Here is a 23531-nt window from a genome sequence, read left to right as displayed (position 1 = left end):
TTCTCATCTGGGCAACTCTTGGTAGATTTTTACTGCACAATTCTTGCATCACGTACAATGATTTTGAAAGTATTTAGTCGAGCTGAAAGGCAAAAATGTCAACTGAGTTTGCTTTTTTCCAGCATGAACTCTAAAAATCAGTTGAAAGTTTTACAGTTTTCGAACAGACTTTGAGAACTTTTGAATTGATTAGCAATGCTAAGAGCAGCGGGCTAATGGCCGACTTTGAAAAACCAGCGACCTTCGCAAGCCAGAACAGCAATAACATCCACCGAATATAACAATTACAAGCTTTCACTTCAGGACCCCAGACAACAAACACATTCCCAATATTACAGGTCTCCAACAAAACAAATTCGACAGGTATCTCAAAACCACACAATCCAAAAACAAGTTCATGAATCAGTAAAAACGCTCGTTCGATATGAACACACTAGTCAATTCACCGGGATGGCATATGCAGCAAGCATATCACACGGATAACAAAACCAGACAACTCCATAGAGAATATTGCCATGTCCAGCCATTCAGATTTAAGTCAATTAGACAAGAAATAATCTACGAAGATGCACAAAGTCAGTTTGGCTGAGGCTCGTCAAAAAGTACTGCCTCAAAATGTTGTATGAGTTCAAAGAAAATGGACCAAGGTGATAGCATTGTATGTGCTGCTCAATAACATCTATACCACAACACCTTTAGGGCACCTGTATACAGATCCATTCAGTACAAAAGTGAAAGTCGCTCGACAATTTGATTCTCTCTGCTACAAGGCACAAATTTGTTCCAAGCGGGCCAGGCAAAGATGTCTATTCCTGAGCGTTTGAAAGATGTATGATTGACAACCTGCTAGCAATGCATTGAAAGGTTGCTTCAGGAAACTGGAGACTCTACGGACAACAATTGTGCCAAGGCATAAAAGATTTACCTCAAAAGTTACATGTCCTATTTTAAATGTATTTCATCCCAGCAATTCTTATCCGCCTTGATATAAGGTACTGCGCAAGAGAAAATATAGCTCCTAACAATCCTAGCACCCGAATGGCAAGTATGTCTGTCATTATAATCGACGGCAAGTTGAGAGGTAGTGTCAGCAGTAGCTTTGCATCTGTCTGTCTGACATAATCCCACATGAAGCGATTGAAGAGTATGTGATCAGGTAATGTGAGCACGAGAAGAGCAACATTTTTCACAGCAAAGAGCCAGCCTGGACCCCCAATATCAAGAGCCCATCCTCCACTGCCAGGCCAAGTCTCCTCCCATATCCTATACAATGCTGTCAATAGCAAATACCCAGAAATAGAAACTACTACAGGGAAATAACGTTGCCTGTCACCAAATCCTGCAAAGATATCTGAATCCTGGTTCAAAAGCAGAAGGATAGGTGCTAGGAAGAAAATAGCACGGTTTGAGCCACCAGTGAGTGTTATATTGAGAACAAGGCAGATGATGAAGCACAGTACAGTAGAAACATTGCCAATTGCAGGCATCCAAGCTGCCTCAGCTGCCAATCTCTTGATGGTGAATGTTGGTGTAGCATGAGCTCTTCGTTGCTGGAGCAGCCTTGCTTTGGGTGGAAAGGCAGAGCTTCGACTAGATGGACCATGTGTTACACCTCTGTCTGCAGCCTTTTCATGCAGTAGCAAAGCTAGTTCAAACTTAATTTCTAATGCAATAATCATGAAGATAGCAGCATATAGACCCAAAAGTGACATTCTGGCCCCCTCTATAGCCAACATGTTGGTCAATTTCTCTGCTTCATCCTCATCTGCAAAAAATTTGGCTCTTAATTGTCCTTCAAGCAGATAGGTGACTGGGAACAAAGCTACCAAGAAAGAGAACACCCATGGCAAAACCCTTGTGCTGGATTCAGAAGGGAGATGTGTGAATACGATGAAGACTGCAGCAGAGACAATTGTTGCAACAAGAAGAGGATACAGAACAACTGCCTGGAAGAAGTACTGAACAGATATGTAGATGCCTAGTGTAATCCCAACCGACACTGCATACACAGCCCTCAATTCAACAACATACTTCACTGGGATGATGGATGTAACTGCTGCTAGTGTAAGTACCACAGTTGCGATGAGCAGCCATGATGGCCACGTGGGTTTAGATGCTACAAAACCATATATTGAAGTGTCATCATCAGATACATGTGCTGCTGTGATCAACTCCGACCGGTATACCCACGACAGTTTAATAGGAGGCTGCATAATAACGAAGAGAAGGCCTGTAGCCACAACGAGCACCAAGAATCTCTTTGCTGACTGCAAGGAAATATTGAAATATAATCAATTGATGCAGCCCCAAAATATATTGAAAGGCGTAGACAGGTATAGAGCAAATACCCATAGAAGAGAAGGAAGATATAAGTACTTAAACACTAAGGTATAGTTCAATCTTTAAACTGCAGATGTTTTGTGGTAAAGAGGAACCACATTCAGTGAGAGAAATAAAAAGTAAAAACCTTCCTGTTACTTGACTGGGCAGTGGGCACCATGTACATATGCGAATAACTTGATAACCCCCTTTCTTGATAAAATTAGAAGCTACAAGGACTATTTCATATATTTAGATAAGGAATCCAAACTAGCAGGTGAGGACTATATAATTAGAACTCCTAAGATAATCCTAAAAGTTAACATTTTGTGTATGCGTAACAGCCATTTCAGATGAAGGTAGTCATGAACATCATACAGGTAACAAGCTGCACCTTTGAATTAACCTTTTCCAGCAACAGTAAAGATAGTCTAACCTTAAAATTCATCAGATGGAAAGGTTTTCCAATCTTTTTGGGCAACAAACTAATATCAGCTATTCAGCTCATACCGCAGCTGATCTTTGAATCGTTCGGCTCCGTTTTCAGTTCAAAATTTTGGATCGTATCCCATGAATTAAATTAAAAATTTTCCTTCTTTAAATTTGCTGCATTCATAAAATTGCAGGGGAAGCAAAAAAAAAAAAAAAAAACTTGAAGGATAACTTCCAGACTGCAAGTTAGATCTGGATACAATTTTCTCTGAACATGTATCTATGAATTTAGCCAGATGGTCCTAAATAAGTGCACAAGCATCCACATCAATGCCATCAATCTGACACTCTCAAAAAGACTGATCCGACAATCTGATGTCATGCCTCTAAACACATTTTGAACTACTGTTTTCGAGCACTAAATATGAGTGAACCATCCATAGAAAGAGCACCTAACATCATAATAAAACTCTGGAAATGAACAGAACTTTATGTGGTATTTGTTAAGAATATACACACCAAGCATTAGTAGTTAGTACACAAGAGCACAGAAATATCACAACATCTAAGATGCTCCAAGAAGTAGAAGATCAATCTTTCTGAATAGAACAAAGAAGTAACTAGCAACTACCTGAACGTGAGGGAAGTGGAGAACGACTATTGGGATGCAAGCTACTCCTGTCAACAGAATATATGAACCCAATAACAGACCATCTGAAGGAGGTCTTCCATTCCACCATTGTAAAGCTTCGAAGATTGTTTCCCGACAGAGCCAAGCAGAAAAGGCTACGACAGATGCATGGAAATAAGCTTGCCAGACCTTCATCTTTGAAGCCCCTTTTGACTTGTCTCTGTCACAAGCAAGAATATTTTATCAAATTATAAAATCGCCAGCATTAATTGATAGCACAACAAAAATTATATTGATGGTCCAATTAGAACATTGGAGTTGCAGTAAATACCTGTAAAGAAGTAAAGGGGGAGTAACAGCAAGTAGCAAAACAGCTGAAACCCATATAACTGATCTTGATGTCATAAACAACATTGATAGCTTTGAGGAATACAGACAAGTCAGGATCCAAGCAGCTTTAGGCCCAACTCTCTGATCAACATATAATCTTCTTACAAGAGCCAAACCCAAAAAGGTTGTAATCAAAACCATGTAACTAGGATACATGACATCATCTTCAAATCCGAAGTAATACAAAGTGGCATATGTGAACAATCGGTTCTCGATGTAGCATAGCAACAATGCATGACCAATAAGACCAAGTTCCAGAAGAAAGCGAAGTTTGGTTGGGAGAAGTGCCAAACCAGGAACAACGATTGCTGTGATGACAGCTGCAACGACATACTTAGTGAAGGACTTCAATGGCATGCCAGCGATCCAAATATTCAGATCCCAATAATTATGCACCACAAACCAAAGGACCATCAAGCTTGCTATTGCCACAAAAGTGAAGTATGATGACAAGCTTTTCTTAGTAAAGAACCTTGCAACATAATAGCCAGAAATCATCGGCAGTGGCAGGAACTGCATAAGGATTAACAAAAAACACTAAGATGGCTAACACATATATCTTTTTTATGTACAAACAATAAATAACTGGCTGGAATAGTGTTGCAAGTTCCAGGACGTTGATTATCGCTTTGTAAATTCAATTGCATGTCACTGTAAGATCGGCCATCAGGTAAAATTGATTTCAACAAGATGTGTCATTTCCAAGAGGCTAGATGATGGTTAGGATCACCATGCAAGGAACTTCTCTCTGCTCACTGAGAGACCGCTATTCCAGAACCCTAAATGATTTAAAGATGCTCATATTGTCCATGGACTTGTTTCACTATGAAATTTTAAAACATAAAAGAAGGGAAAGGACAATCTAGGAAGAAGGAATCGTTTCTCCCACCCCATTAAAAGAAAACTATCTTAAGGCTCTCATGGATCATGAATGTTACATAACATTACATTAATATGTGCCAGTTGAAACTCTCACAGAAGGGACAAATATCACCAAGCACAGAACATGCATCCTACTTTGGTATAGTCTTGCAGTTTTCTGCATCAAATTTTACATATGATTTAAACAAGATTTGAGAGAATTAGCAACACTGCTGCATTAAAAAAAAACCCTTAACTGTAGCCAAGGACCTCACCAGCATAATCACAACCATGATTTTTGAGTACTACGCAACAATATCATCAAAGATATAGTTGTAGAGGACAATACCACAAGCTGTGGAAATATAAGGGTGTAAGGATTAAGGCATTCAACTACAGCATTTTCAAACAAAATTGCACCAGCTTGAGCAAAATAAAAAATGACTACAAGATCGGCTAGTGATGCAGTACATAATTGAGAAACATCTACAAGCAGCAATTGCCATGTACTACCAACAGCTTCTGTATGGAACACAGTACCACAATTTAATGTTCATTAAAATATGGATGACTATACTATCCTATACCAGAAGTATTCCTCAACAAACTAATGTTCATAATATTAAGCAGCCACTGATCTCCCAGGCTCCTTCTCGTCTATTCATATCAATCATTTGTGTAATAAGGTAGCATATGTTCTAGCAAAAGCTTCAAAAAATTATTGTGATTTGTTTTGGCGTTTGGATGTTTCAGAGATGATCCAAACTATCATGATCTCATTAGATAAACAAAGTGCTGCCTGATTAGTCTAAAAAAGACTACTGTGATCTCATGAATTCTAAATTCCAAAAATAATGGCTGGAACAGCAGCTAAGGTACCGATTGCAACTAAAAATTTAGATCATCATCCATTCAAATAGCCAACCAAATGCATGATAGACATAAAGTGAACTAAACAGCTTAAGTGCACAACATCTCTCAAACAAATGTGACAGCTAGTCGGCTACTAAAGTGGAGAGTGGAAGTACTCATTTATTGAGAAGGTTAATAACCCCTTGACCAAATAATCTTAGCACTAATACTAAGTAATATTTGATGTAGAACTAGTTTAAAAGTAAGCAGTTGCAACACAGCAAAGAACTATATATTACCCTAACTTACAGACTTAGTAGTTATTGTTAGTCTAGGTCCATCAAAAGTTCAATGCCTTTCTTTGACTTCATAATACAATATGTACTTCACTTCATAGTCCATACAAGTTGTTAGTTCAAGGTAGTAGTATGTAACATGCACTAGCGTTAAGAATAATAAGTTCAACAAATTTAACATTGCTGAGGAATCATATAAGCCCATAAAAAAAATTGCTTTTCACACTGGTAATGTTGGTGAGAAATTTGCAGGTGCAGATATCAATTGCTATAAATGAGGCTGCAACATACCATAATGGGGAATCCAATGACTGCAGCTCCTGCTCCACTGACTAGCACTGCCAACACCGTAAAAGCCACTGAGCTAATCACATCCCCAACCTTGCCCGCAGCATGCGCTGCCAGACCCAAAGCACCACCAAGCATTGTGACCGTTACAAGCAGGTAATTCAGCGGTGGTGGAGCATGAATGTACCTTCCAAACGAGTGGAACACAATTCGCACTTCAAAGCAAAGCACCACGACGATGAGTGCAACCAACCCATTAGCGATCCTTATCTGCTCCATTGTGCGTGCATCCCTGGTGATCCACCATAGCGCACCCCGAGTGGACGCATAGAGCTGGAACAAAAATGGTACAAAGAACAGCAGCAGCAGTTCACAAGCACTGGCCCATGACGTGAAGAGTGTGGCGTGATGGGATGCAGCATGGAACAACACCGGCACGAACAACAGGTACAATGTATGCACACAGCTCTCTAAGGGCCCAAGAATGCTATCGCTGTCCTGCAACGGTGCGTCCTGCTTGCGGTTACTGAAGCTAGACGGCCGGGGCATGGAGAATAGCCAGTAGAACACCATGGAAAACGCGGCGAGGTAATAGGATGCGTTGGCCATGCCAACCGCGGACACGACAGCCCATGTGAAGAGCGAAGGCGCGGCGATAGGCACACACGCGAAGAGGAGCCGCTCGAGCGCGGCCACGATGGTGGGGTTCTCGAGCTGGATCCATCGGAACTGCAGCGACGCCCAGACGCCGATGAGGAAGGAGGTCTCGGTGCAGAGGAGGAGCGCGAGGGTGGTGAGCGGCAGCGTGGCCGCGGCGGCGGACGAGAGGGAGGCGGAGAAGAAGAAGGCGACGGTAGCGGCGAGCAGCGCCGCCCAGACGGTGAAGAAAGCGCCCTGGCGCAGCCGGACCGCGTCGAGGAGGTAGGCCGCCGCGAGGCCGACGGCGAGCACGGCGAAGACGGGGAGCCCACCGAGGTCGAGAAGGAAGGCCGCGGCTGGCGCGAGCGCCGCTGCGACGCGGGCGTTGTGCGCGAACGCCGAACCCGAGGCGGACGCCGCGGCGGCAGCGCGGCCCCCCGCGCCTCCCACGGAGCGGGGCCTGGAAGCGGAGGACGAGGAGACAGGGAAGGGGACGAGGGGTTTCGGGGAGGAGGTGGAGTTGCGGCGGTCGTGGTGCGGCGCGGGGGACGGGGACGGGGAGGGGGAGGGCGAGCGGGTGGAGAAGGTTGGGGTGGAGAGCGACGGCGAGATGAGGAAGCGCCCGTGGCGGGAGGAGGATCCGGAGTGGTCCATGGCCGCGGCGGCGGCAGGATCTAGTGTTTTGCGGTGGGGCTAGGGTTTGGGAGGCATCAGCCGGCCGAAGAGGAGGAAGACGGCGGCGGCGACGACGGGGAGGCGGAGGAGATCTGGAGTGGGAGAGGAAGGAATGGAAGCGTCACGATGGGGAGTTCTCGCGGATGCGGACACGGTGGCTGACTGGTGGACCAGAACGTGCGTGCGGGCCATTATGTCAGTGACTGACGTGTATGGAGCAGCGGAGGAACCACCTGTCAGTGATGAGAAGGCAGGGGTTCCACATCCCACGCAGTCGTCGCCGCCGCCGCACCAGTGCTCCCCACCAACCTCGCCGTCTTTGTGCTCGTGCTCCACCATTGATCGCGGTGATCTAGGATTCGATCGTCGGTCTCTAGCACCAGCGGGCTCTGCATCGTCTATGGAGGCATTGCCGTTCATTATGGACGCGGATCCTTGCAGCAGAGGAGGCAATGCAGATCACTGCAGCAGCTGCTACAATATTTTGTGAGGAGTCAAACAGTAAAATGTATTAGTACTGTAGTAAAGGATTTCACTTTACTGCACTGTTTATCAAGTACTGTAGTATCTCTGAATCATTATTTTTTATCTGACTGTACCGGAGTAGTTGTTGTTGTCACTGGCAACTGTAGAGAATCTTGATCCATTCATCATCGTCTCCGCCAAAGTTGATCTCCTCAACCTCACCTCATCGCCTCCGTCATTGACTCGCTGCCGCATCTGACTAGCCATAAGCAATGTGGATCATTTGATTTCTACACTTAGCACAATTTTGCATATGAATTGGACCATTTGGTTCTTTTTTATTGGAACATTATTTTCCCCACGTCGGAACATTTTTTCCCCACATTGGGATATTTTTGTTGGGTCCGAGATATCGCCAGAGCGGCTTGTCAGCATCAGGATGATGTCGACGAGCAGAGAGGAGGAGGAGGGTAGTGCAACAATGATGGAAGGGTGCGAGCCCAAGCAAAGTTATGGTGTTCGAGCAAGTCCTAACGCAACTTCAAGAGTTGAATAGATGCATATGGGGAGTAGTAGTTAAGGATAAAGCCATCGGACTATAATTTGGGTGCAAAGCCAATTTTATATGCAATATGAATTAAGGTGTAACACTCTGTTTAAAATAGTTAACCAAAAGTCAAGTTTGATTAATATAAAAAGAATTATTGGCTCTTGGGGAAGCTATCCATTCTCCGTAGTTTCTATCTTTTAGTTGGTTGATATCTAGTTCCAACCAGTTCAATGGCATATAGACGACTTTCTCCAAGACACGGGCACATCGCCCATTCACATATCAAGGGATACACACCACCAGTATAACCATTGTGAGGTCAAAGTTTTGCATATCCATGACTGTATATATAACTATTCGAATAGATTTACACTATACAAAGGTTGTACATTGTACCCACACGGTATGCTCAGCCTTCATCCGTAACTTGCGGAGGAGAAAATCATAATAAGGCTCCATACCCATTCATCATTTGCTATGATGTCCACCCACAGGGCCACGAGGGACCTAAATCATCGATCTTATTAGATCATGGCTAGAACGTAGCTTTTATAGTAGCACCAACTGGACTTTGGACTGCATATAACCTCGAGCCTTTTTTAGGTTCTTGTTGCACTCATGCCTCTAGGGTGGGTACCGAGCTTAGCTAATAGGGTGTGAGGTCAAGCCCTGACCATACAAGGCGTGTGGTTGTACGGAGTGGCTTAGTACGACAGCTCAATGATTCGGTCCTTAGGGCAAGCATCTTCATACTAGCAATCCTCCCTTAAGGACTTGCTTCCCAGGTGGCATCCTTCCCTAAGGACTTGCTCCGATGAGGCACCCTCCATCAGAGAACTACCCCCATTCACTCCTATCAAAGTAGGTTCAACATCATGTTCTTCAACATAAATATCTACATTATTGACCTGATATATTTATACTCATGATCCATAAAACGTGATCATCAATCAATTCAAGGTTTTCTTAATACCAATACCATTTTAGACCACACACACCAACAATCACCTCAACGTTTTCACCTATTTGCAAAGCATGTGATCATAATAATCAGTGATTAAGCACTCTCCAAAAAGAGCAAAGTAATAATCCCTAAGCATATGAGTTGATAAGGTTTCATCTAACACCATTATATCAGATACCTTGGGATCATCTAGGGTTGCTATTGAGCATGGAAAGCAGTAATCCACTTATGGCTCAACAAATAGGTTATAGCTAAGAGAAGCATTTAAAGTAAAACTATCATATAGTGTGTGTATATAACTACCAGGTTTTTAGTTGTCATTTTTATTAGTTGCAAACATGGGATCATCATGATCAAGGAGTTAGGAATTGCCTTAACAAAAGTCAATTTTTGATTGGTCTTGATGTCTGAGTACTTCGGGTGCTTCACGATTAGGTCTTGCCTTCAACCTCCCTTGATTGAATTCTTGACTTCAAGCCTACGTTGATTATCAATGAAAAAATCAACGAAAAGCACTCAACGAATAAGCTTAAGAACACTAGAGCATGACCAAAGAACACCAAGGCAAAAGAAGAATGAATGAGGAAAATAGCTATAGCTAGCCTAGCGGGAAGACTCCTTGGATACTTATTACTATATGAATCTAACGTATGGAGTCTAAGCAGGGTTATCTAGTGAAACCAGATCAAGTTGTTATTCAATCTATTCTATGCCTCGGTTATCTAGTGAAACCAGATCAAGTTGTTATTCAATCTATTCTATGCCTCAGGAGGAAACCCAATTGAACCATTATCAACAGCTTGATAAGATTCCATAAGTTAACATCCAAGAAACGATTGTGAGGTTTCTATGTGTATGTGAGTGCTTGTGTGTCGGTATGTGCATGTGTGATACTTATGTCTATATGCACGTGAATATGTATATGTGTGTGACACATGCGTAAGTATACCTCTAGGTATTTAAAACAACATATGCTTAAGTGTTATAATTAATTATTCTAATATAAAGCACTAATCTAAGGTTATCTAGTATTTATTATTAATTACATAGTATTTATTTATTTGCTACACTAATTAAACAATATTTATTGCTACCGTAATTGCATTTATGTAATTAATTATCTAGGTTAAACTATCCTATTAATCAAGCTGTTACTTAACAAAAAGGTATCTGATTAATTAATTCCTAAGGCTAAATTATTCTATTATTTTCTATTGATAGGTGTTTATTTACATAGGAGTTGCACTGATCAATCTACTATATTAATCTTATTAAGACTGCATCTATAGTCTAAAACATGGTTATTGAATTACTCTATACATAAATCTATTTTTCGGCTAGGTAAAAGGCTAAATCTATTTATATGGCTAAAGCACTACGACACGAATAAAACTGAATGAAAAAAAATAAAAGAGCTCCTAAAATTACTAGATTGGATGAGGAGATAGATCATGATAATGTTGTCCCATGTTGTTGTAGTCTCTTAAGGAAGCATGTGAAACTATTGGTAAGCCTTCCCAGCAAGTGAGAAAGGAACAAGCGCGGGGGGCTTTATCCATCATGAGAATTCCCATCTTGAACCTCCATGAACTGTTGTAGGTGCAAATTCTTGTCTTCCTTCCAGGTGAAATGAAATTGCCCGACCATATTGAGGATGGCCAACTTAATATCGAAATTCTTATTAACATTATTGTACTTAACTATGTGGATCTTGTTTGGGTTAGGGGCGCTAAAGTCGTTGATTCTCCTGTTGGCGATGATGATGGTGCCTCATGAGGATCCTTCTGCACCAAGTTGTATCTCTGGTGGAGTCAACGTCAAGGTACCTATGGCAGCAACAACAATGGCGGCAGTAGCACTAGCAACTTCTCTTTTTCAGGTGTTAGTGCATTGCTTTGGTAGTCTAGGATTGTTTTCTTAACTGCCTAACTATTTATGGTTAGTATGGATATAATCGGTTACATGTATAGATCATAATAGATCTTGTATCTTGTGTATTTAGGATGCAATCCCTTGTGATCAATATATATAACCACCATGCAACGTGCCTGAGTGTGTGGTATTTTCCCATAATTTCTCCTCTCTGCATGGTATCATGAGATTAGCTTTCCTTCCTGGCCTCTAACATTAGTCCACCGCCGCCGTCACCAGTTTCTCACCGTCACCTTCCTCTCCGGTGCCACCATGTCGACCGAGCCCTCCAACAACTCAGCGACCTCTTCCCTGGACTATATGGTGTATAGACTTGAGAACACCGGATGTTCTGGTGTTACCTTTAACTTCATCGCTGGACTATCTGGTGTGTAGACTTGAGTCAACCGAGCCACTTCTCTTGTGCATTTGTCCAGCGTGTACAAGCTTCTGATCGTTGGACCATCCGACGTGTATAGCCAACTTTTCATCACTTAAAACTAACTCCTAAAAAATGCTCCGGTATAGCCAATCTTCATCACTGAACCACCCGGCATGTATAAAAAGCCAGGAAGAATGCTCCGGCGTGTACCAACGACTCTGTGCCGGACCATCTAACGTGTACAATCTTCCTAGGACTTGTCCAATTCAATTCAATCTTTATTTTGCTTTGGTAGCTTCTTCACATGTTGCATCCATGAGACCTACTAAAGCATATATTTGATAAACATATTAGTCACATTGACTATATTGTCATTAATCACCAAAATCACATACATGTCCTAAAAGGACCATGCTGGCTACAGGCCCGAGCCATCACGCCATGCAACCCGACCGCCCCTTCCCCGCCGAGCCACCAACCTAGTCCGAGGCCGCGCCTTTCCCGGGAGTAGCGCCATCACGCCGTCGTTACGCCTGCGTTGTCGCTCACAATAAGCATCACCTCTCCTTGCTCCTCTCTGGCCTCTTCTCTCCCTAGCCGGTCTCATCTCTCTGAAGCCTCCCTCTGCTCGGTCGCACCAACCCAACCGTGTCGTCTCGGCCACGTCAGGCCAGAGCGCCACACTGCCCGCGTGCGCACCGGCTCACACTGCCATCGCCACACCCTACATCATCCCTATGTCATCCTCACGACACTAGCCGCGCCACCCGCATGCATGCTACCACACTCAGCTGAGAAGCCTGCCGCCGCTAAACTCCCACTAGCGCGCCTCCCTCCATCTCTCCAGCACCCCCTTCTCCCCGGTGATCACCGACCTCCTAAATCCAAGCCCCGCTGTGCTTGGTCGTGTCTCCTCCCCGACTGGCCACCCTCTCCCCTCTGACTTCTCCCTTCCTCTGGCCAAGTCCCTCTCATCCGGCTATCTCCATTCTCCGGCTCCGCCCCTCTCCAGTCTCCCTCTCTCTCACTCCACCTCGCCCTCTATAAGCCGCACGGGTAAAAGCTGGCCGGCCTTATCCTCCCCACTGGCCCTCTAGTCCATGGCCACGGGTCCATGGTGGACCACCCACCGAGCCACCCCTCGGTTCATGAACCGTAGGGCTGGCAATCGGACCTATAGGTTTTGGTACCTGCAGGTTCTGGACCCGATGGGTCCGGGTTTAGGTTCAAATTTTTGCTCACAGGTCAAGCGGGTCGGATACCCGAATAGGGTCAAGTCGTGCTTGGGTTTGGTATTTCACCCACGGGTCGGGTTGGGTACCCGTGAAATCATGTATGGGTTATTTAATTTCCACTTTCCACCGACCCATTGATCTATTTACCAGCCCAACTGGCTATCTATCCTCTCTCTTCATCACTCCTCCCTCTCACCAGCTGGTGCGTGGTAGCCCAACAAGCCAGCACTCCTTTCTCTCTCCCTCTCTCCATCTCTCTCTCTCTCTCTCTCTCTCTCTGTCTCTCTCTCTCTCACCGATTTGGACTCCCAGCATCGGTCCCCCACCACCGTCGCTCTGCCACTACCCCGCCCCCTCCTCGGCTCCTCCCTGCCCTGGCCTGCCCCTTCCTAGCCGCCTTCCCACCCCGGCTTGCCCCCTCGCTGGTGTCGCCCGACCACACCAGCCCGCCGCTACCCTGCCCCCTCCCTAGCGTCGCCCGGCCACACCAGCTCGTCACCGCCGATGTGCCACTGCCGGCTGCCCCGCCCCTCCCCGGCCTACCCCCTCTCCGGCACCTCCCCATCTCGGCTACCTCCTCCCCGGCGTCGCTTGACCACGTCGGCCTGTTATCGTCGCTCCACCCCCTTCGTGGTGCCACCCCACCCCAGCTTGCCTGCGCCCCGGCGCCACCCCACCTCGCTCGACCACACCGACCTGTCGCCGCCTGACCATGCCTCCCTGTCATGCCCCCGCTCCGTCGCAGAAGCTCTGGCCCCTAGACCAACCGTGTGCGTTGAACGACCACTCAACATTGTGGGTGGCGACACCGAGGAGGCACATGGCGAGTAGGCCGCCAAGGGTGAGCCTCCGCGTCACATTGCCCCTTCCCTGAGCCATAGTGATTGCTTTTTGCGTTGTTCTTTTCTCTCGCGCGTGTGTGAGGTGAAGACCCGATGGGTGCCCGAAACTCGATGGGCACCCGACGAGTTAGGGTTCGAGTTCTTATTTTAACCCGTTTGGGCATTCGGGTTCGGGTTGGATTATGACTAGCGGGTTTTGGATCATGCATGGTTTTGCTCGATCCGGACCCAACCCGACCCATTACCAACCCTAATGACCCGTAAGCCAAGTCCACTGCATAGTATCGCTCCGGCCCACAGAACTTGGTCCACTGTGTACCACCCCCACAAGCATCCTCTGGTCCACAGCCCCATGGACCGAGTCCATAAGAATAGTGTCCTTCTCTTTTTCAAGAATTAACCTTTCTGCCAAAACTTTTGATAGCTATATCTCCTCCATTTAACTCCTATTTTGGCGATTCTTTCGTCGATATTCCTCTAAAATCATAATCTATCTCCCTGCCAAATCTTGTAATTTTTGGAGTTCATTTAATTTTCTCGCCCGATATTTATTCGTGTCGCAGCGTTTAACCTAGAATTAGATTTTATCTTTTATTAAATAATGTTGTGTTTAGCTAACCATGTTTAGGTTATAGTGGTAGTTTAGTCGCATACGTTAATCTAGTTTAAGTACAGGTTTAATCCTTTTGTTAATTAAAGAATAGTTTTTAGAATAACTAAATGATTAATATGTTAATTAAAATGTTTAGAGATAGATTGTTATTCCATGCTATAGGTTATAGAATAATCTTAGTTTAAATAATGTAATTAGATTAACCGGTGTAGTTCCTAAATAAATAAATACCAGTCTTTAGAATATAACAGAATATTTTAAATCATAATTTAACTGGGTTAATTAATTACATGCGTGCTTTTATGATAGCAATAAAATATAGCTTAATTATAGTGGCAATTAAGTAATACTAAGTAATTAGAATAAATACTAGATGACCTTAGTTTTGTGCTATAACTTAGATTAATAATCGGCACTTAAACACATATAATCACCTAAAGTTATACTTACATATATTATATACATACTCACATACATATAACCGTAAGTATCACATATACGTTTATATCTGTACACGTACACTCACAGACACGTAGAAACCCTAAATTGTCATCTTTCGACAATTAAGTTATTAAATGCTCACCTAGTTGATCATAACTTGTTTAGGCTTTATCTTAAGCCGATAGAACAACTTGATTTAGCTTCGCTAGATAACCCCGCGGAGCTCCATATGTCAATTCCACTTATCTAATATTTACCGATCTTCTATCCGTTAAGTTAGCTTCTGTTGTTTTCTCAGTCGTTCTTCTTTTACTTTGGTGTTCCTTTGGTTTTATTCTGGTGTTCCGTTGCTTAGTCGTTGTGCGCTTTTGTCGTTAATCTACATAGGCTCGAAGTTAAGAATCTAAGCAAGGATGCGAGTCAGGAACTGAAGGTGAGTCTCGATGATAAAGAACCTGGGATACTGAAACGACAAGACCAATCAAGATTTGATCTTCATCGAGGCAAGTCCTAACTCCTTGATCATGTTGAACCCATGTTTTTAATAATCTAATTGATCAACTTAAAACATGACTTATTATCGCATATGCTATGTATTACGCTATTTAAACTACTTGCAATAGTTAAATCCTATCAAAAAAATTATCATACCTTAAATATTGTCATCCAGAATACATATCACCCTAGGATTACCTGTTGTTATCTATATTAACGATAGACAACGCATTGATATATAGCATGCTTAGGATGGAATACACCTCTTCGAAGATGTCACTTTGGAATACATCTCTTCGGAGATGTCGCTTCACTATTTTAAACATTTCAACTCATATATCATGATTCTTTGATGATTATGGAATCCTTGATGTCGAGCGTGATACGCCAGGTGGTGTGTAAAATGTGTGAAAATTATTTTGGCAGAGGCAAGCGGGATAGTTCTCTGAAAGCTGGAGGCTATCTCATGCGGGTATTCCTTTAGAAAGGATGCTCTTAGGGGCTTGAGTTACCTGGTGGTATTCATTTCTAATCGAAGATGTCTGCCTCGGCCGTATAAGTACCGAATCATTGCGCCTTATGCTAAGTCACCCCAATGCAACCATGCATCCTAAATAGGCAAGAATTGACTTTTCTATTTTCCGACCAAGTTGGACATCATACTAAGGGGCTGAGAGCAATGGTGAACTAAGCGTCTGTTAGGTACACGCGAAGGAGTTTTTGCCCTAGCCACGTCGATGGTCTTGGGGGTCTGTTAGGTACACACGTAGTAATGTTCGGTAAGGAAAGGTGATTGACGTATCTTGGTATGATTCGCTCCTCCGCTTATAATGGTTGGAGGCTGATCATATCATGTAGGTACAGTGTACAACATCTACAGAGTGTAACTCTATTCAAATAGTTGTGTTCACGGTCATGCACATACGAAGATATGGCAACACTTTGATTAGACTAAGGAAGTGCGTGTGTATCCTTGACGAGTGAGTCTGTGGACTAGATGTCCGTGTGATGAGGTTGTTGGCTCAGTTCGTCAGGAGCTGTGTGATACTAGAGGTACGTCAGACACAATGATAGGAACTATGGAGCGAGGTGTAACACTTCTCAGGACCGAAAACCCCCAGATATATCTTGTTACTTTGTTTAAAGTATTTTCAAAGCTACTAGTAGAGAATATATATTGGATACCTGCATAAACTGTTTTACGCTTAAAACTAAAACCGTAAAGTATTATCCTCGATTTACCCATTAGTGCATCTATCAAATTCTTGAAGTAGTATATGACTTGTTGAGTACCTTCCATATTTAGTATTGCTGCTTTTAGATTGTTGAAATAGAGATCAATCTCAATCCAAATGAAGTTAAAGAGAAGAAGTCTAAAGTCGTGTTCGCATCCGAGTTACTTGTGGCATTGTGTTGTTCCGCTTGTTTCGCTCCACTCCGTTGTAGACTCTTCTGCCTAACTGGTATGTCGTGGATCTTTGTCCACAAGACCGTCTTTTACCCCTTTCAGATAATAATTTTATTCAAAGTATGTATCTGATATTATTATATTGAATTTTATATGTATCAACTACTTGATTCAGAAACTAATATAAAGGCACAGAGAAATCCAAGGTCGGAGTCCTTGACATAGGGGTCTAGTTGTGTTGCACCATTCGGCTAGGAGGAATGGGATGTGGAATTAAGAGAGGGAGTAAAGGAAGCATGAAGGGCTAGTGATTTGGAGGGGAGAGACTTTAGGGCCATAGAGTCCCGCTAGGAAAACTTATACTCACTCTTACCCTGACCTAAACTCAGCGCCCTACCCGTGAGCCCTGTAAAAGAAAAATTATTCCCGACCCTATCCTATTCAGGACAGATCCTCGTCTCCACGAAAAAAATTACCATCCTGCTCTTACTCCTCCACAAGTGAAGCAGCGCAAGAGGGCGCCCGATTTGCTCGCCCCAGCTACTGGGCACCCAATTCCCATGCCAGATTGACGTGGCAGTAGCAGAGAGGGTAGGTACTTTGCATTATTTTTTGGAATAAAACAACTAAATATTCATATCTATTGAACCGTGTTTCCGTTTCTCAATCCCTTTGAACTTTCTTCTTTCAACAATGGAAACCCTGTGTCACCTTTTTTATAAAAGGATCCACAAAAACGTTTGTGGTCGAAAAACCAGTACAAGTTCATCCTGGCAATTGCACATTTGCAATGCACAGGTGTAAATGTAGTGCCTGAAACACATTCAGACAAAAAAAAAAAAACCCAAACTTCTGCGGCTTGCAGCATGCAAGACTAGATAGAAATTAACACTAAAACCAGTCTAAACTACTAACTGAATCAATCTGTTTGAACTAACGTACTCACAATTAAACCTACAAATCAAGACCCATATTAACTAACGTACCAAGTGGGCTGAGATATATAACTAGTCCCTAAAAGATTTTCATCTTAAGACCTGTTTGGAAATGAAGGATTAGTCTAAGATTTTTTTAATTTAATTGAAGTTTGTACAAAATCCTAGAGATTTGAATCCGAAAACCACATTTCCAAACAAGCCGTTAATTGGGATCTACCACGAGTAGCCTAGAAGCACTCTCCTTACATCATATACGTACACAAGAACAGATCAGTGTAGCATAGAAGAACTGTACTTACGTCAGATGCATAGGAAAGAACAGATCAAAACAAAACTTCAGTAATCCAGAATCTATCTTCCCAATTGCAACAAACATGCAATCCTGGGTGCAGCCGTCCAGTGTGAGCCACTGATGTACAATCGGAGTTCATGTGAGCTGCATCCAATCCCACAACTACTTTCTTCTCCTCCAAAAACAAGCTATTTTTGCCATGCTCAAAAAGTTGTTTCTCGACAGTTTCTTACATTGTCATCAGTTTAATGTTGAGTTAACATATTAATTACCCTCATATTAGCATCACTTATATTAATAGAATCCCGTATGAGGATCACCTATTTTTATCAAAGCCAATATACAGATTTGCCCGTATGTTTTGCGCCCCTTACCTGCTGTTTGCATCACAAGTAAGATTCATCTAAAATGTTTGGTTCCAGATATCGAACTCCCGGTCATGTCTCGAAAATGCCCTTCACATATATCATCCCCTTCTCGCTCAACTTGAGATCCTTCCTCATCTGCTCAACTTGGACATCATCACCTCGCACAAGGATCTCAGATACGTTCCCATCGTCGGAAAGGATCATTTTTACCTTGATCTCTTCTTTCCTTGATGCTTTTGTCCAGTAGTACACTCCCCTGAACCATCATGAAGGGATAGTTACTACATTTGCACTGGAAGTTTCATTCTGAATTTGCTGCTAGTAGAGTTGCAGAGACGTACGCCAAGGGGCTTAGGGTAATAAGCCAGAACCAGTTGTTGCCACCTTCTGGGACAGCGATCGATAGAACGAGCCCGACACTCCCGAGGCTAATGCAGGTGCAGAAGGTCAGCAGAGCTGCTTGCCCTCTGCTTGGTACCATCGTACCCTCAAAGCTGTACAGAAACACAAAATGTCAGTTTTAAGAGGACTTTTATAGTACACCTAAATAAGTGCATGCCGTTCATTTTCTTCATCCGGTGGTTTAGATTAGCCCAATGATACTCTATCATCCATCAGTATCATGAGTATCATTAAAGAGTATCATGGGTATCATAAGGGTATGATTGGAAAAAAAACCATGATAAACTTGTAAATTATATGTTTAATTAGGGAAGATCAAAATGTTAGTTTATTCTTCAGATAAGCTTTCACTTATTCAGTTCATTTTATTTATTAGGGTTTTCACCCTCCGTCGGTCGGTCGATGATAGATGACGAAGGTCCGAAATCCGATCAGTCAATGACGTAATTACCCCTAAGGGTATCAAGATAATTACAATAATACCTAGTAAAATAGACGGTTAGATCATAACAATGATACTCTCCATCATCTAGTATCATGGTGTACTGTAAAGTTTCTCAGTTTTAATGCACTATCATGTGGAACAAAATCCATAAGTTTGTGCAAGATTATGTTAAAGAAAAAATGTGAACTGCAGCTTCACAATGCAGGAGTCACCAGCGACAAGAACAGCTGCCAGTCTGCTACACTAATATTGTGCAAATATTAATCGAAACAATAAGATAATAGATGCCATTTTCTTCCGAGTAACAATTATGACATTTTTATAGTTACCCTCATAATTGTAATTCTAGCATAAAGCACTACTAAGTAACGAGTACTACTCGTTTGGATAGTTTTGTTTTATGCAATAAATTTTGGGTGTTTCAAAACACCAAATTATATGTTCAACACTACAGTGGAGATTGGAGATCAACGTAAAGCTGCGAATTGACTGCACCATTTAGCTTGGCAATAGAATTAAGAAGCACAGCAAAATTTAAACTATGCTATATACTTAAATACATTACCAAGTGTTTTTGTCACACCAACAGGTCCATGGATCTTTCGTTGACACTTGCAAAGCATAGCTACTATGTACTACCGCATCAGGATAGACAGCCAGCGTACTACTTACGTGATGACCTCGCCACGGTCCAAGATGGTGAAATTGTTGCGGGTGAAGAACGACAGGATCTCCCCAGCCACCTGATTTGGCGTCATCAACTGCCCATCCTCCTTGACAAACGTCTTCTGCACAATCTGCACTGGCCAATTCGACATACATGACACACAGTGGCAGTGCTACTAATTTCGGCCAAGAACAAAACAACACATCCAAGAAAACAAAAAACACATCAATCTGAGAGCTAGCAGCCATAGTTCAGTCACTATATATATATTTTTTGAATTTTTCACAGTTCAGTCACTATATATGAAACTGTTGTAATCAAATGAACGATCGCACAACTTTGTTGCATTAACAATTACAAGATTTTAGTTGAGAAAGGCAGTAGTCCCTATTGGGCATAGTGGTAGGATCTTGGAAAAAAATACAAGACATCAAAGGTGGTATCCACTTTAGCCAACATAGAACGAGTCCACTCCACTTCGGAAGCGGGAAGCGACTCATCCGACGTAACTGCACGGGGTGACGTCGTCGCTGACACACGGCCCCACTGAGAGTTGGGCCCACATGTCAGCGGCTACGTCACGGTGCAGATATCTCCTTCCCTCCGCTACCCACACCACCGAGCAATGCCAACCACACCTCAAAAAAGGAAGAAAGAAACATGCTCCAAAGCTAACCAAACAGTCTTGGAGTCAAGAAATGCTCATCCAGAAGGACCAGAATTACCCAATTTTAGTGGCACGAAATCTTGTATTCAGAATTACGGCAAAACTAGTGAAGACGGACAGGCAAGGAGCAGACGTGCGCGGTGGGCACCCGTGCGTGCGAGCTACGGCGACGCACACGTGCGGACGCCCCGCCCCGCCCCGCGCTTACGCAAGGGCGCGCGCACGGCGGCATCAAGGAGAGAGCGAGGTGGAAGAAGGGGGAGGCGGGGGGGGGGGGGATGGGGACCTTGGACTTGACGGAGCGCTTGATGAGCGACCACAGCCCGGGAACGGACAGCACGAATAGCCCCAGCGACGTGTAGTAGCTCGCCTGCGAGTACCCGGTGCCGCCCACCGCCGCCGCCGCATCGAGGAGCACGGCGGCGCGGTCGAGCGACCCGCGTGCCGGCACGACCCGGACCCTCGGCCCGGCTCCTCTCCGGGAGCACGCAGCTACCGCGCCGCGCGGCGGCGGCGGCGCGGGGCGGAGCGGGAGGAGGAGGCGCCTCCCGGCGGCGGTGGTGGCGTCCATTTTGGCTGGGGGATAAGGCCGCGGGGGTGGGGAAGCCTGGGCGGTGTGTTGTTTAAGTTGGTGGGGCCCGCATGTAAGACGGGAGGGGGATGGAACGCGTGGAAGAATATTTTGCCAACACGCTTCTCCGCCTGTTTCTGTCGATAGGCTGTCAAAAATAAAGCTCGAAGTTCGAGATGACTCGTCGTCAAGCTCGATCTGGCTCAAACCTCGCCATCTTGAAGCTCGCGAGCTTTTATTCTATTTAATAATTTAATAGTTTATACGTTTAATTAGTAACAAAAATTATAGATTTTAATTATTAATGAGTTTACTCTCGAGCTGAGTTAAGCTTTAGTCAAGCCGAGCGAGCCTGCCTTTAGGCTAAGTCGGTAACTCAGACTTTTTCGAGTTCGATTAGAGTTTCTCTAGAGCTAGAGGTTGCTATGCCAGGCTCGCTAGAGTTTGGCTAGTTGATAGCTCTAAGTGCTGACTAGAAATCTGTTTTTTCTGTTTTTCAATCAACATATCTGGCTAAATTTTAAATTTGTATGATTTTATGTGTTTTGACAACACAATTCAATTGATAAGGAGTTTGATTTTCAAGTTCCAGTTGTGGCTCGATCAAATCGGAAAAATCAACTTGCAAGCTCGAAATCGTTTATTTACAAGTTCGAACTTATTTTTTAAAATGACGGAAGCTTTCTTTACAAGTTCGAACTCATATAGAAACAATTCATCTAAAATACGCCGCTCGCATTGAACCACCATGGTTTCAACATCCAGGTATGCATTCATCCCAACGCAAATCTCGTGTGCAAGCAGCATGAGAAATTCAACCAAAACGCTCTCTGGATGACGGGAGCAATGTGCAGAAGAGACGAGCAAAGCAGCTGAGGGGCCGGGCCTCTTTCTCCGGCGAAGGGGGTATACTCGCCGCCGGCGCCATGCGGTCCCAGTCCGGAGGCGCGGATCAGGAAAAAATGTTGTTGGTGTACTCCTGTCAGAACTAGAGTCATTACTTATTTATAAATATATTTGCTAATTATACTTAGGTGGTGTTTGGTTCCATATAATATAACGTATTCATTTTACAGTATTATTTGATTCCATTAGTTCCTGTTTGGTTATGGTGGCCTGTAATCGAATACTAAGGTATCTTGAACCAACCCATACAGAGTTGATCCCGCAGCAAATCGAGCGTAATGTGATACCGTCATCACAACAAGCAGCTCGACCGGGTTCCACTCCTCTTCCTTCTACTTTGGATTCCTCCTCCTGCACATGGACACGGCGATGGCCATCCTTCCTCCACTTTGTCTCCATCAATGTCTTCCTCCCTGGCACAAATCCGCACAGCGGCGGTCAGCCAGATCATTGCCATCACTACCGGAGACAGCTTCTTTGCGTATACACTCGGCAAAGGCTTTGCCGAGTGCTACACTCGGCAAAGGGCGCTCGGTAAAAAGTTTGTCGGCAAAGACCTCTTTGCCGAGTGCAATTTATCGGGCACTCGGCAAAGGATTTGCCGAGTGCTAAGCTAACACTCGGCAAAGGTGGCGTCTGTGCCGAGTGCCACCTGGAGGACACTCGGCAAACAGGCCATATTTGCCGAGTGCCTGGACCGTGGCTCTCGGCAAAGCATGTTGTCAATTTGCCGAGTGTCATGGCCATTGCACTCGGCAAAGTGACTGAAAACAGCCTTTTTATTTGTTTTTGACATCCCATCCAAACAAACAGATATATATATAACAAACATCACCAACATCACATATATATCATCAACAGCACATATATATCACCAACACCACATATATATCACAAACATCACATGTCTCACAATATATCACAAATAAGTTCACAAGTAATCCAAATGCTCCATCATCTACAACCATAATTGCAAATAGAAGTACCATTAACAACCACAAGTATCATCACTAAGATGGTCAATGAAACTGATTTGGTGAATGATTCGCTGAAGCATGAGGATCGTTCGATGCCGCCGATTGATTCTGCACAAAGGAGAAGAGATTGCATGTGTGAGACAAGATAAATATATACCATACATGAATAAAACTTTCATACTCCACTAGGTTTGACCGTAAGCATGAACATACAAACTAAAACATTTATACTCACAGGAGTAGAATAGTGAGGAGGTGGAGGTGGAGGTGGAGCGAATAGCGAAGGTGGCGGAGCCACACTCGTAGCGGCGCCAATACTTTGCATGTACTGAAGAATCTCCACCATCCTCCGCTGCTCGGCCTCCATCGTCGCCTACATTTGCTCCCGTATCCTCCTCTCTTGTTCCAGCTGGGCCTACAATATATTCACCCTAATGTTACAATAATGCAAAGGAAAGATTTGAAAAAACCAATGAACGACGAATAAACCAGGAATAACCTCGAGTGCCTCCACCCGGTGGTGTGAAGTGTCCTTCCGAGGTCGTATGGCCGGGCTCGTGCTCGTGCTGCTTGCTCGAATCTGGGAGAGACTGGGAGTAGCGGCCGAGT

At 43.9% G+C, this 23531-nt stretch overlaps 2 protein-coding genes across 3 annotated transcripts; both read right to left on the bottom strand.

The window, feature by feature from the left end:
• Positions 1–471: 471 nt before the first annotated feature.
• Positions 472–7653, bottom strand: LOC133886277 (uncharacterized). Of its 2 annotated transcripts, XM_062326031.1 has the most exons (5): positions 6073–7653; positions 3714–4285; positions 3383–3602; positions 926–2267; positions 472–843 (listed from the first exon to the last, which is right to left on the bottom strand). In XM_062326031.1, exons 1-4 carry the CDS (start codon positions 7360–7362, stop codon positions 948–950), a joined length of 3402 nt encoding a protein of 1133 aa, XP_062182015.1. In that variant the 5' UTR covers positions 7363–7653; the 3' UTR covers positions 472–843; positions 926–947. The 2 variants fall into 2 exon arrangements, with proteins under 2 accessions (XP_062182015.1, XP_062182014.1); XM_062326030.1 differs by having other exon boundaries at positions 472–2267.
• A 10442-nt stretch (positions 7654–18095) lies between these two features.
• Positions 18096–21094, bottom strand: LOC133887147 (protein COFACTOR ASSEMBLY OF COMPLEX C SUBUNIT B CCB1, chloroplastic-like). Its single transcript, XM_062327087.1, has 4 exons — positions 20755–21094; positions 19807–19931; positions 18629–18781; positions 18096–18543 (listed from the first exon to the last, which is right to left on the bottom strand). The coding sequence occupies exons 1-4, from the start codon at positions 21037–21039 to the stop codon at positions 18357–18359; spliced, it is 750 nt and encodes a 249-aa protein (XP_062183071.1). The 5' UTR covers positions 21040–21094; the 3' UTR covers positions 18096–18356.
• Positions 21095–23531: the final 2437 nt, after the last annotated feature.

Source organism: Phragmites australis, chromosome 12, assembly GCF_958298935.1.
Source record: "Phragmites australis chromosome 12, lpPhrAust1.1, whole genome shotgun sequence".
In the NCBI taxonomy this organism is placed as follows: Eukaryota; Viridiplantae; Streptophyta; class Magnoliopsida; order Poales; family Poaceae; genus Phragmites; species Phragmites australis.
Note: the sequence above shows the minus strand (reverse complement) of the source record. Positions and strands in the feature narration are given on the sequence as shown.

Coding starts and splice junctions, on each gene's coding strand:
- LOC133886277 (XM_062326030.1), bottom strand. CDS start 7,362: ATGGACCACTCCGGATCCTCCTCCCGCCACGGGCGCTTCCTCATCTCG. Junction 3,603..3,713: donor CCCCCTTTACTTCTTTACAG/GTATTTACTGCA, acceptor TGCTTGTGACAG/AGACAAGTCAAAAGGGGCTT. Junction 2,268..3,382: donor TCCACTTCCCTCACGTTCAG/GTAGTTGCTAGT, acceptor ATTTCCTTGCAG/TCAGCAAAGAGATTCTTGGT.
- LOC133887147 (XM_062327087.1), bottom strand. CDS start 21,039: ATGGACGCCACCACCGCCGCCGGGAGGCGCCTCCTCCTCCCGCTCCGC. Junction 19,932..20,754: donor AGCGCTCCGTCAAGTCCAAG/GTCCCCATCCCC, acceptor TGGCCAGTGCAG/ATTGTGCAGAAGACGTTTGT. Junction 18,544..18,628: donor ATTACCCTAAGCCCCTTGGC/GTACGTCTCTGC, acceptor ATGATGGTTCAG/GGGAGTGTACTACTGGACAA.